Source organism: Malaya genurostris, chromosome 1 (assembly GCF_030247185.1).
Source record: "Malaya genurostris strain Urasoe2022 chromosome 1, Malgen_1.1, whole genome shotgun sequence".
Taxonomy (NCBI): domain Eukaryota; kingdom Metazoa; phylum Arthropoda; class Insecta; order Diptera; family Culicidae; genus Malaya; species Malaya genurostris.
In genome coordinates this window covers 90,046,327-90,059,327 of record NC_080570.1, presented here as the reverse complement: position 1 = coordinate 90,059,327, position 13,001 = coordinate 90,046,327, and the positions used below count along the sequence as shown (strand labels likewise).

At 37.4% G+C, this 13,001-nt stretch overlaps 1 protein-coding gene across 1 annotated transcript in view; it reads right to left on the bottom strand.

Moving 5' to 3' along the window:
- LOC131440690 (transmembrane protein 120 homolog) overlaps positions 1 to 13,001 on the bottom strand; it is a 55,215-nt gene that overhangs the window by 31,750 nt on the left and 10,464 nt on the right. Inside the window, exons 3-4 of the mRNA XM_058612194.1 lie at positions 3,294 to 3,569; positions 3,153 to 3,228 (exon numbers count right to left, since the gene is read on the bottom strand). Of these exons, the coding sequence (XP_058468177.1) occupies positions 3,153 to 3,228; positions 3,294 to 3,569 (352 nt within the window). The remainder of the gene's footprint in view (positions 1 to 3,152; positions 3,229 to 3,293; positions 3,570 to 13,001) is intronic.

Below are 13,001 nucleotides of genomic sequence, written 5' to 3'. Positions count from 1 at the left end.
AATGAAAGTTAATTTTTATATGTTGGTCGATCTTCTATGAATCGATCGATCGATCAATGAAATTCCATAGAAAGAGAAGTTTGTTTTCAAGAAATTATATTCATATTTAAAGAGCAATGTATTTCAACACCTGAGACAGTCCGGCTTGCTCGTTTCAGGCAGTTTGCGTTCGGTTTGTGGGCTGTAGCATTCATAGTGTATGCGCGTACTGATCCCCGGTGCACGACCACAATGAGGTTTGAAACCGGGAATAAATAAAAGATATAATAATAATAATAATAATAATAATAATATTAATAATAATAATAATAATAATAATATTAATAATAATAATATTGTATCAGTTATTTCCGACCCTAAGAAACTCATTGTTTTAGTTATCCTAGGAGAAACAGAATTTAAGAGCAGTATATTTTTTTTCGATCATAAAGGTTTTAACATTGTTGTCATTCACCTCTTCGGGCCAGAAAAGTCTTCTGACCCTATGTGCGGGGTTGGGAATCGAACCCAGGTGGGCAGCGTGAAAGGCATCGACTTATCCATCACGCTATACCCGTTCCCCTAAGATGGCATGATATGAATTTGTCTATCATTTATTTAAAATTCAAAAATTAAATTATTAAATTCCATTCAATTTCCCATATTCATTTCGAAACAAGAAGTTGGATATGGATGAAACTAAATGGAAGGCTATGGAGCCACAAGTTTGGGTAAGTCGGTCAATCTGCCCATATACACACATATACAAGCATACCTATACCAGGGCCGCTTTTACAGAGGGATACTGGTGGCACGTGCCGCCGGGCCCACAGTCTTAGGAGGTCCTTGACGGAACCCACAGAGTAAAACAATAGTAATTAAGTTAGTAGTTAGTATCTCAATGAAGTGAGTCGAATGTCTTTCGAGGCCTCCATTCAAAATTCGGTTTTCAGAGTGACTACATCAGTCTCATCTAAAATACATCATTATTCAGAGATTTTAATAAAATTATTTGCGATTTGGAAATTTCTTCTGAACTTTTCTTCTCAATCCATTCGCGAAACAAAAATTCTTAATGTGCACCATCAGGAAAAAGACACATAAACAACCATCTGTTGAACTACTTTTTATCTGAGGGCCCCCCGATCAACTTCATGGTTGCGGACCCTGTATTTGTGTAGATTATACTAAAAGATCTACCACCTCAACGAAAAAGAGCTCAATTACAAGGTCCGGGGAGTACAATGCAATGAGTACAACTTGCAATGAGAGCAAAGGGAAAGTCAATTTAAGCCGCAATGAAGCTATATTAATAGGCACTGAATTCCGTAAAAAAAACTTATAAACTTATTTTTCTAGTGATCTATGAGATATTTATGAAAACAAAATAGGTTTATTGACGATCGGTTCTTAAAGGTAGTAACAAATTAAAAACTCAACGTTTTCATATTCTCATTCCTTCAACTGCTGGCAAAACCTGTGTGAACCTGTAGTGTTTCGTAATTATTTGCCTATTTTTCAAATTTAAATCTGTTGATAGGAGAGTTTTAAAATTGCATTTTCAATGTCATCATGGTCGGTCGAGTCTCGTACACAACACTGTAATTTTTGATAAACATGTTGGATGTGATGACACTGGCGGCCTATAGTATTTGCAAAGAACTCGACAATGCAACAAACATAATGCAAGACACACTTTTCTCCATTCTTTGTCTAGAACTCTAGTTTTGCCGAACATTAAAAACCGAATGAATAATGTTCATATACACATTTTGTCGTTCGTTCGTCTATTGAAACAATTTTCGGTAAAGCAATCAACGTTCCATTGATTGTACAAACATCGGTGCCGGGATACTTATATGCAAGAGAGACTGCAAGATATGTTTACATGAAGCAGAAAAAATGGTATTGCAGTTAAATAATTACTTCCTGAATGTGACAAGATCCGCCACCTAACCGGAGTCTAGATCCAGTACAAGGCGTTAATGATCGTTACCCCCTAGTTTTGATTCGCTTTTGGCACTAGGTGTCACTATTTGAGCCAATTTGTTCTGATTCTGATCTAGGCTCAAAGTTCGTTTTATCGTTGTATTGTTATACGCGCGACGGTCAGAGGACTCGCTCCTAGCTGAGTCGGCACGGCCGCCGACCCGCAATTCGGCAGAGAAATTCGGTCACTATTTGTCACACGAGTTTCATGGTACTATTACTGAGTACCTCGAGTTCGGCACTATATGGTAAGATGCTCACTGTCAGAGCCGCACCTGATCGAATAGGCCCTCAGAGCCGGGGCAGCTTCAACACGAAACGCGAGGAAATATGAAGAGATCGAAACGCACGCGTTCGACCGCCACAAGTTCGTCGATACCGATTTTACAAAATATGTAATTTTTCCTAATATTATTTCTCCATTCTAGAAATTTGACAGTATTTTACTTTGGATTTACAACATATCAAAAATTTAAAAAAAAAATCAGTACATTTTTTGAGATATTTGAATTTTAGGTCTTCTTTTTAAAATAAAAATCAAATAAAATTTCTGTCAACAGTACTAATTTTTTTTACATAGTTATAATAATTACCAAAACAATTACAGAAGACACAATATCGATCGGACCCACCCTTTCTAAAACATATATTATTCATAGTTTCAGAGGTAGTTTCACTTAGTTCCTTCTCAAAAGTAAGACTACAGTAAAACTGGCAAACTTGTGATGCAAATTGTCTCTTGACCATAAAGAATGCATATGCAAAATTTGTCTATATAAATCCTTCAACAGATCACTGAGCTTTGAGCTTTCAAAATACGAGAAAGGTAAACACGCCGCATGAGTTTTCCTCTTTGATACTAAACATTTCAGAGTAGTTTAATTTTGAATTATTTGAGATTATGTCATACAACTTAAAATTTATCATAAAATTATGATCATATTTCCGATGGTATGTAGTAAAAATTATGTTGATACGTTAGGTACAACAAGAGATATTCACGATCAATCACTCTTTCAGAGGGTAAATTTGGAAAAGGCGCCCCATAGTAAAATAAGTCGTATTCACGAAAAAAATATGGGACTAATATTTTTCGATGTAGAACGATAGTACCAAATATTACGAATTTCTGAGAGGTCGTATATCTTTTTCGTATGTAATGTAATGTAATGTATATATCTCACCTTTAAAATAGATTCCCGGATAGTTAACGTACAATAATACCAAACCAAAAGAAAAATGAAGGCGAGTTCCAAAGCTCTGCAATAACAAACTATAACATTATAGTAAATCATGCAAATGTCTATGTTTGCTTTATATATTACCTATAATTCACAATTATGTTGAGAAACGATAGTAGCAAACCGATCACATTCAAAATCAATTTGAACTTTTCGTAGTCATCTTTATAACGAACTTTATCACTTCTATTCAAAATGGATACATTCACATTTCCAAGTATAATCTTCAGATAGAGGCTATTTTTTTGTGGTAAACCTTGCTCAATCTCATACAGTTGCGCCTTCCGTTTTAAAAGATTGTTGTTCAAATCGATTAGCTTTTCATTTTCTCCTGTTGTTAGTCGTTTGCTATTTATATACCTGTTGATGAACAATTCATTAAAAACATCATCATGAACAAAACGAAAAAAAGACTATAATGTTAACAATTAAAACCACGGTTCCAGACATACACACACAAAGCAAAGCTTAGTAATGACATGAAAATTCCTTTTTTGGAAACTAGTCTCTCTATTTCAAGATTTCGCAGTCGATTCTTAACATATATAATCATTAAATGGCTAGTACTACGATCGTATTGACGCTAAGAATTCTTTCAGGTCGTGACTCGAACATATGACAACTGACTTGTAAGACCAACGCCCTATGCATTGAACCACCAACCCAGAATGATTTTTATCGATTTTCTCGTAGATGGACTGATTTTGTTAGAGACTGCTTAACCTAACTTCAAATTAAGGACCTTATAGTCCCATTAAATTTCAAATGGATCTGACTTCTGGTTCCGGAGTTACGGGGTAAAATGTGCAAAATGAGCTGAAACAGTGAACTCGATTTTCTCTGAGAACGCTCATCCAATTTTTAGAAGCTAAGGTTCTCATATAAATCCCATACAACCCTACCGAATTTCATCCGGATACGACTTCCGGTTTCAGAATTACAGGCTGAAAAGTATAAAAATTTCATTTTCAGGAGTGTGTTTCAGACATGAGACATAAAAATCGAGCCAAACACGTTCAAATAGCCGTATAATTCTTCAATTAGGCTGATATAATTAGTTTATGTTGATTTTTGATATCATCATTCCTGGCTCCGAAAGTACCGGTAAAGTGCTCTTGAGTTCCAAACCGGAAATCATTTCTCAGCAACAACCAGACCGACCTTCGCAAACTCAAATTGAAATGAAAAGTATTATGTTTCCCTAAGTTAATGTAGAATTTTATATAGACCTTCCGGTTCCGGAAACACAGAGTAGAGTGTATGAAATTGCAACCTGTCATATAGAGCGATAATGCAAGAAACGTAAAAATTCTTCTAAATTTGGCTAGTTGTTAGTTACTGGTCAAAAGAACCGATTTCAGCTATACCAGCTCTCGGTTCCCGGATCACAAATTTAGATTCAAATGAAAGGTTTTATGATCTCATAGACTGTTAATAATTTTTGTTCGGATGAAACTTCCCGTTCCGGAACCACAAAGTGAAGTGTGTTTAAAGATTATAACGTCATATAGAGAAAAAATTCAAAAGAAAATAAAGAATTCCCATTCTGTATTGATCGTGTTCGAGAGTGCTATTTTAACGTCGGTTATTGGAGTTCTCATCGAATTTTTGTTTGATTCGACACTTTTTGCTGTTTTGGCTTTCTCATATAGAAAGGTTATGCAATCACTGTGAAAACCAACTTTTGAACCGAGGCCCGGAGTTCCGAGTGTCATATACCATTCGACACAGTTCGTCGAGATCACAAATTGTCTGTGTGTGTATGTATATATGTATGTGTGTGTGTGACAAATAATGTCACTCAATTTTCTCAGAGAAGGCTGAACCGATTTCCACAATTAGAATCAACTGAAAGGTCTTAAGGTTCCATACAAAGATCCTGAGTTTCATTTGGATCCGACTTCCGGTTCCGGAATTACAGGGTGATATGTATGTATGTATGTATGTATGTATGTGGGAAGCCACCATCAGCTCAAGGCATTACCATCGTATACGGGTGGACTTACAGTAGATCCGAATTTGATAAGCAGATAGCTTTCATATAACTGCTGTTCCTGCGGATCCATTGAAACGTATAATCGTCATCTGGAAGACACTAATGTCATATTTAATCCACCGACCATTGCCGATCGCCAGCTGCAGACTGAATCTGCCAGAATCGACCATTGCGACCGGAATAATACCCTAGTTTTAAGTTAGTTATAATTTAAAATAAGAAAATGCCCTTGGCATCTAAGAGCTTAAGCAGTGTGCCTTGAAATATGTTACTATTGAATAAAAAATATATATATATAACTGCTGTTAAAAAGGCCAAAATGGGTTTTGAGAACCCGGCACCTTCCAGCAAGAACGACTAGCCAAATAATAGAGAATTTAGCTATACCAGCTTAAACCCGCCTGATGGTTTGTTTGTTAGAAGGGTGCGTCTTACTCATTTACTCATTTCAGATCTTCAGGGAGAAACACAGTTTCCCCCACGTGACTCAGGTTGGCAATCCACTCCACCATCCAGTCATTCACTTGTAAGATACCCTGATGCACTCTCTGCCCCTCCCCGTTTATATCGACATTGAGCATAATACAATATAATATATCACATCCTAATCCAATACAAAACAATATAATATGATATATTCAATAAACATAATACAATATAAAAGAATATAATATAATATAATACAATACAACATAATTTAATATAATACAATACAATATAATATTACACAATATAATTCAATATAACATGATATAATGTAATATAACTACAGAGACCAAACACCCAACCTAGCACAAACTTTTTCAAAAAGCTTTATAAAGCATACAAGTGAAATTCCGTGAAAAATCACCGTTCTGTTGGATATCTGTTCTCTGTAATATAACATAATATAATATAACATTACACAATATAATATAATATAACATAACAAAATATAATATACGACGATAATATATGAAATAATATGCTATGATACAATATATAACAGTTGATGTCGCAGTGTAAGTTATGCTCTTCTTTCGTCGCAGTACTACAGGAAATACATTTCTTTTTTTAATAATAATAATAACAATAATAATAATAATAACAAAAATATATAATACAATGTAATATAATTCAATTCAGTATATAAAAAATAATGCAACAAACAACAGAACCACATGTTGCGATATACTATGATATATATATATATATATATATATATATATATATATATATATATAGTGCTTTAGGATGGGCTTCAACCTAGAAGCCATTTCACACCCTCTCATTCTACCACTAACGCATAAGGCGATAGCATCCAGTCCACGCCGTTCTGTTGACCAAATGTCATCATAGACGCTCGGGGAGGCATGAGATAGGAACTTGTGAGGACTTAGTTATCTCACCATTTGACGACCCGGAATTACAAGGTGATATGCACCAAAAAAAGGAAAAACAAGTTTCTCAGAGATGACTGAACCGATTTTCACAGACTTAGATTCAAATGAAAGGTCTTATGGTAGCATACAATTTTCTTGACTTTCATATGAATCCGACTTCCGGTTCAGAAATTACTAGGAAATATGTGCAAATTTATTATAAAATCCGCACTCATTTTTCTCGGAAATTTTCTAACCGATTTTCAGAAACTAAAAAGAAAATGAAAGGATTCAAAATATTTCAAAACAGTTCCTGAAAAATTGATCCAGTTTCGAATTTCGGTTCCAATGTTAAAGTGCGATTAGCGAAAATTTACAATTTCATGAGTATTTTTGTACAAGCGATAGCAAAACGAGGTGCACATTTTTATAAAATTTACTGCTAAATCCATCTAGTTGGCAGATCTTGTTAGTTAGTGAATATATAAAATTACTTTGAGACTGTAAGTCTACCGGCATCCACTACCTGAAGGGCTTAGTGTTAGATGAAGAATGTGAACCTTTTATACTCGCCCAGTGGATAATCGGAACTGACTACCTCAAAACCGTCCTCCGGGTGCGAAAAAGTTTTAGAAAACGTTATTTTTCAATTATTTATGGTTATCTCACACTGTTGAAAATTTAATCACAAATTCCTGATCCTATTTCCGATAGCTTGTAGAAAAAAAAGTTGTTGGGTTAAGTACATCAAGAGATAATCGCAATAAACTTCTGCCCATTCTTGTACAGGATAAATTTTTTAAAGGGGCCTATAGTAAAGTAAGTCGTATTCACGACAAAATAACCCTAAGAGCTTTTGGAATCACGTTATCGAACAGCATAAGGAAACTGGATTAGCAACTCATATAGGACTCGGTGAACTTCACTCATCAACCCTAGTCGATACCTGTAATCTATTTCGAAGGCACTTCAGTGTTGTCTCTGAAGAATTTCTCAACAGCGATCAGGTATCCGAAGCTGTCATTAACGTTCATCTTCGTTCACCTATTGGACTTCACTCTCGTATCACAACGGCCATGATTATTACGGCTTGTTCCAAGCTGAAATGTTGTACTATCGCTGGACTAGATGGTATTCCTTCAATAGTATTAAAAAGGTGCCTAAACAGTCTCCTAACCCCACTGACAATACTTTTCAACACATCTCTAGAGTCGAGAATATTCCCCGAATCCTGGAAGAAGTCATATATCTTCCCAGTGTTTAAAAAAGGCAACAAATCCGACATAATTAACTATCGCGGAATAGCTTCACTTTGCGCTGTCTCAAAGTTATTTCTTGAATTTTTAACCCACAATTGCAAGGACTATCTGAAACGCAACACGGATTTATGCCTTAACGATCTACATCTATAAATTTAGTATCCTTTACTTCGTTTATCATCCAATCCCTACAATCACGCAAACAGGTCGACGCAATTTACACTGATTTCACGGCAGCGACAAAAAAAAATACAGCATCAAATAGCAATAGCCAAACTTGACAGACTTGGCTTTAATGGTGCTCTACTGGAACGGATGCAATTATATCTAACTGGTCGTGAGATGTCTGTGAAAATAGGAAACAGGATAACAACACCATTTGCTGTTAGTTCTGGAATTCCTCAAGAAAGTCATTTAGGACCGTTCATATTTTTAGTCTATCTCAACGATCTTAACTTTACTGTAAAATGTTTCAAGCTATCATTCGCTGATGATTTCAAACTATATTATCTTATAAATGGTCAAGATGACGCATGCTTTCTACAAGCTCAACTAGCATGTCAACAGGATGGTACTGAATGCATCTAAATGTTCCGTTATATTCGTCTCCCGAAAGCGCTCAACAATGTTGTATGACTACCACCTCTCGCAAATCGTTCTCAAACGTGAATCGTTTGTGAAAGACTTAGGAGTTATTTCAAACAGCAAACTTGATTTCAAGAATCACGTCGGTTACGTAATTTCTTAGGTTTCATCTTTCGAATTGCTAAAAGTGTTCGTAACACATACTGCTTAAAAGCTCTTTATTATGCACTGGTCCGGTCAATCCTCGAATATGCAGCTATTGTTTGGTCACATCATTACCAAACTGACATCGATCGTGTCGAAGCTATTCAACGTAAATTCATTAGATTCGCTCTTCGCAAGCCCGGAAGTACAGCAAACTTCACACCGCTTCTGACTGCAATCGCAACACCACCGCCCCTAGAGTGGGTTCGATCCAGGCGAATGATGACGTAGTTCGGTATTGAGAAGGACATCTTCGGTAACCAATGTGTTTCCGTGATAACACACACATCGACGTGCTGTGTTCTTACGAAGTCCAATAGTTCAACTTGCTTTGGACGCACTGACCAGGCATTTCATCATTTTTAATGTTTCACACACCGTATTGAATAATAAACGAACCGAGCACTCCATCTGCTCCATTTTCGTCGAAATTCGAAAACTTTTCATCAACTCCACAGAAGTAAACAGCGGAGTACAGTTTACAGTTGGGCCATCATCTGTAGTTTTGAAACCAGGTGGCGGGAGGATTGGATCCGGTAAATTATTCAGCCTGGGGAAATTCACTGGGTCCAATGGCGGTACAGGTAGCACCTTCTTCTTCAATGGTTTTCGCTGAGATTCAGTGACTCTTCGCTGACTAACGGAAGTCCTCTCAGCACAACTTTGTATGGTTTTTCACTCGGCTTGTCATGAGTGAAAAATACAGCTTTCGTATCCTGGAGATGTTTTATTCCCAGATCATACTCGTCCTGTGAGTTGCAGAGCAGCGTAACTTGAATGTTGGTGCGACATTCATTGAATGTAAAGCCCTCCGCAATGAGTGATAATCTGCATTGGCAACCATCAACGGTGGAAGCTTGATATTTTGGCTACTGTTTTCCAAGTGGCATTATCCATAATATCCGGATCGGCAACCGGGTTGTAGTCAATATCCAGCGAAGCGTAGGTGTTCATTGTAGCCACTGGCACTTGACCGACAGATGATGCTCTGGAACTTGTAGTTTTCTAGTTGTAGGTACGTTTGTAGTTTGTAGGTACTCGTTGAAAATAAAACACAGAGTGATCGCTCGTTCAGTACCCTTGTATATCATTTACCTATCCACTTTTCTCGCCTCTCTTACCTTTTTGGCAAGAGCACTTTTACTGTCCTGTTATGCTTGATGTCTTCTACTAGTTATAATGTTATAAATTTAGTTTGTTAGTTTCAATTTTAGTGTTTAGCCTAAATATACCTGTTGGATCATTGTATTCTGTTGATACAAATAATGAAGAGGTTTTATGCCTGCTGAAGAGAGAAATTACCAAATTTCATCTCCACCGGGCTTTTCCCTGCTCTCAAAAGAAATAAATTAACCAACGTTATTTTTGTGTGTGCAGTGATCTTGGATCACCAATGATTTTTTATGTTCGGTATTGCAGATTGTATTATATTATATCGTACTGTATTACATTGTATTAAAATAATATAAAGCATTTATCATTCATGCGGGTTCAAGCATGTATATGCTTCATCCATGTACAGGATATTATGGTTGGTCACATCACATCACACACCCACAAGCATCGAAGCATATTTATGGGTATATTTTTCTTACATCCGAAAAACGGTAAAGAATCCATATTTCTAAGCTCTTCTTCTTCTTTCATCTCGTTGGCGTGACCTCACTTGAGATGACGCCAACTTGATGGCACTGCAACTTAGGCTATATTGCTGTTAATTTTCGTTTATAGTCCAATGGAGTTTCTTTTTATTTGACCACAAGCGAAAATCTCGCTGTGTGGCTACGTCGAGTCGTCAAAGTACGGATGAAAATCCTTTCTTTCTTTTGAAATATTCGAGTTTCCTCCGGACTAACACGATACAACGTGCTCACCCGTTGAGAGTTTAACCGGAAGTCTATATTTCAAAGGTCGAAGCTGAAACCTGGATCATTTTCGCTCGAGAATATTGAAACTGACCCAGGGTAGTTTCATCAAGCAAGCACATTTCACGGAACTGAGTTTGGTTCGCACTCAGAAAAACGTGGGTGTGAGCAAACCCGATGTTAGAATTAGGTTCGAAACTGACTCGATTTCATTTACGTTGAAACCAGGTTCAAAACTGGCTTGAAACAAAGGATTTGACAGTTAGGGTAGAAACTAATCTTTTCTGGTTTACTACAACGGATTGCAGATGTTGGTGATGCAATTTCAGAGAAGCTACAAGCGGAAATGCTACTGTGTACGCTTTCCGATTCGTATGATTACCTTGCAACGGCATTGGAACAACGACCACGAGAAGAACTAACGGTTCAACTGGTTTACTGTTTATTATTGCAAAATCAACAGACACATTGTAGTCCTAATGATAATTTCTAATACTAAGTAAAAATTTTGCTTGAATTGTTTTGCGTGGAAGGTTGAAGTAAAATCCAGATGATACACAATTGAACGATCTTTGCAACCCTATAACGGCACCGTTTGTTCCATAGTTGGTGCGACGTAGAGGTAGTCGAAGAGACGGTGAGAGAGCTGAGGTTGCTGGAAACCGATAGACATCGAATTAAGCGACGTATTGCATATACCGAAACTGACAAGCGGACTTGTTTCTGCAAGCATTCTTGCCAAGAGCAATTTCAATATAGTATTCAGTGAGAATAGATGTGAAATTCGAAATGACAACGGACTGGTATGCGTTGTTGGTGACCGACACGGTAGCTTATATCGGGTGAGTGTTCCGGAACAAGCGATGATCAGTGTAGACAATTCGCACACACCGTATTGTCAACACACGTGGCACAGACGGCTAGGACACCGTGATAAAAGTCAAAGTCTTGGCATTACATTCCTTTTGTGGAATTTGGCCTTTCTGTTTCAACATACTTCGCAGCCGATTCTTAGTGTACAGAATCATTGCATGGCTAGTACTATGGATCCTACTGACACTAAGAATCCTTCCAGGTCGAGGCTCGAACATACGACAACTGGCTTGTAAGACCAGCGTCCTATGCATTGAACCGCCAACCCGGGACACCGTGATGCAGATGTAATTAAAGAGAAACATGCAAATAAACAAGGCGATGGAATGAAGCTAGTGGACTGTGGTGTACGCACTGTGTGTCAATGCGTTTGGAAGGGAAAATGGCACAATCATCATTTCCAAAATTTTAGGTTCGAAGGAGAATCTGGATATCGTGTATGCTGATGTGGGTGGCCCTATGAAATGCACACCGAGTGGTAATCAATTCTTCCTTCGCTTGGAGGATAATTATTCACAAATGTCTTTCGTATATCTTCTGAAAAACAAATCAGATGTCACTGAAAAGATCAAAGACTTCGTTTCTTTCAGTAAGACACAGATTGGCAAGACGCCTAAGATACTACAATCAGATGGCAGATGCGAATTTATAAATAAAAATCGGTCGGAGGGTATATTAAATCAGTTCAGTGCACCCTACTCGCCACAACAAAATGGGGTAGTAGAGAGAAGAAACCGATATCTAAAAGAGATTGCACTCTGTATGCTATTAGAAGCAAAATTGGATCAAAAGTACTAGGGAGAAGCAATACTAACGGCAACCTATATACAGTATGGATCAGGAATCAGAACAAATTGGCTCAAATGGCACGTTCCCCTTGCTATTTGGAGATTTGTGCCTTGCCATCAATTTGATTTTTAGCATCATTTTCTCTATATACAAGAAGGAATGATTGAAAGGAAATGGTAAGGGTTGGATTAGGAGGATGGGAACAATTGACGACACAAAAACACATAAAAGCAGAAGTAAATTCTGCACCCCTAAGGGATGCTGAACAATCTGCTGGAGATCACATATAATGGAAGCAGAAGTAAATTCTGAATCTCTACGAGGTCCCGAACAGTCTGCTGTTAATAAAACCTCCAACCCCCCGAGAGGATTTAGAGATCTTACAAAAGCGACACCATTCTGCACTCCCGGAAGAATGCAGAACGTTCCGCAGTATGTACGAGCAGAAGTAAATTCGGTACCCCCTAAAGGATGCCAAACAATCTGACCAAACCCTATTTAAGGTGAATACAGAAAGGATTCATTCACTAAAGGAAGAACGGTGAACCCTTCTGACTATAGCTCCTTGCCACAGTGGGTGAGAAACGAGAGAATATTCTTTTATTTTAGCTCCGCATACATAGACTCAACCATGCATGGAGAGCCAAAAACCCGGATATGTAGTTGCGTCAATGCGGGTCAGTTACATATCAGATGATATGAAGTACCATAATCGCATTCACACAAATCACACGAATAATACTCAGCACGTTGAGTAGTAGCCATGTGATAATTGAGTTTGCAATGTCCAGTCAGAGCTCTGACCAGAATACTGTAATGATGCTTGGAGAAATGCAGTAGACACTTTGATATTTTCAGAT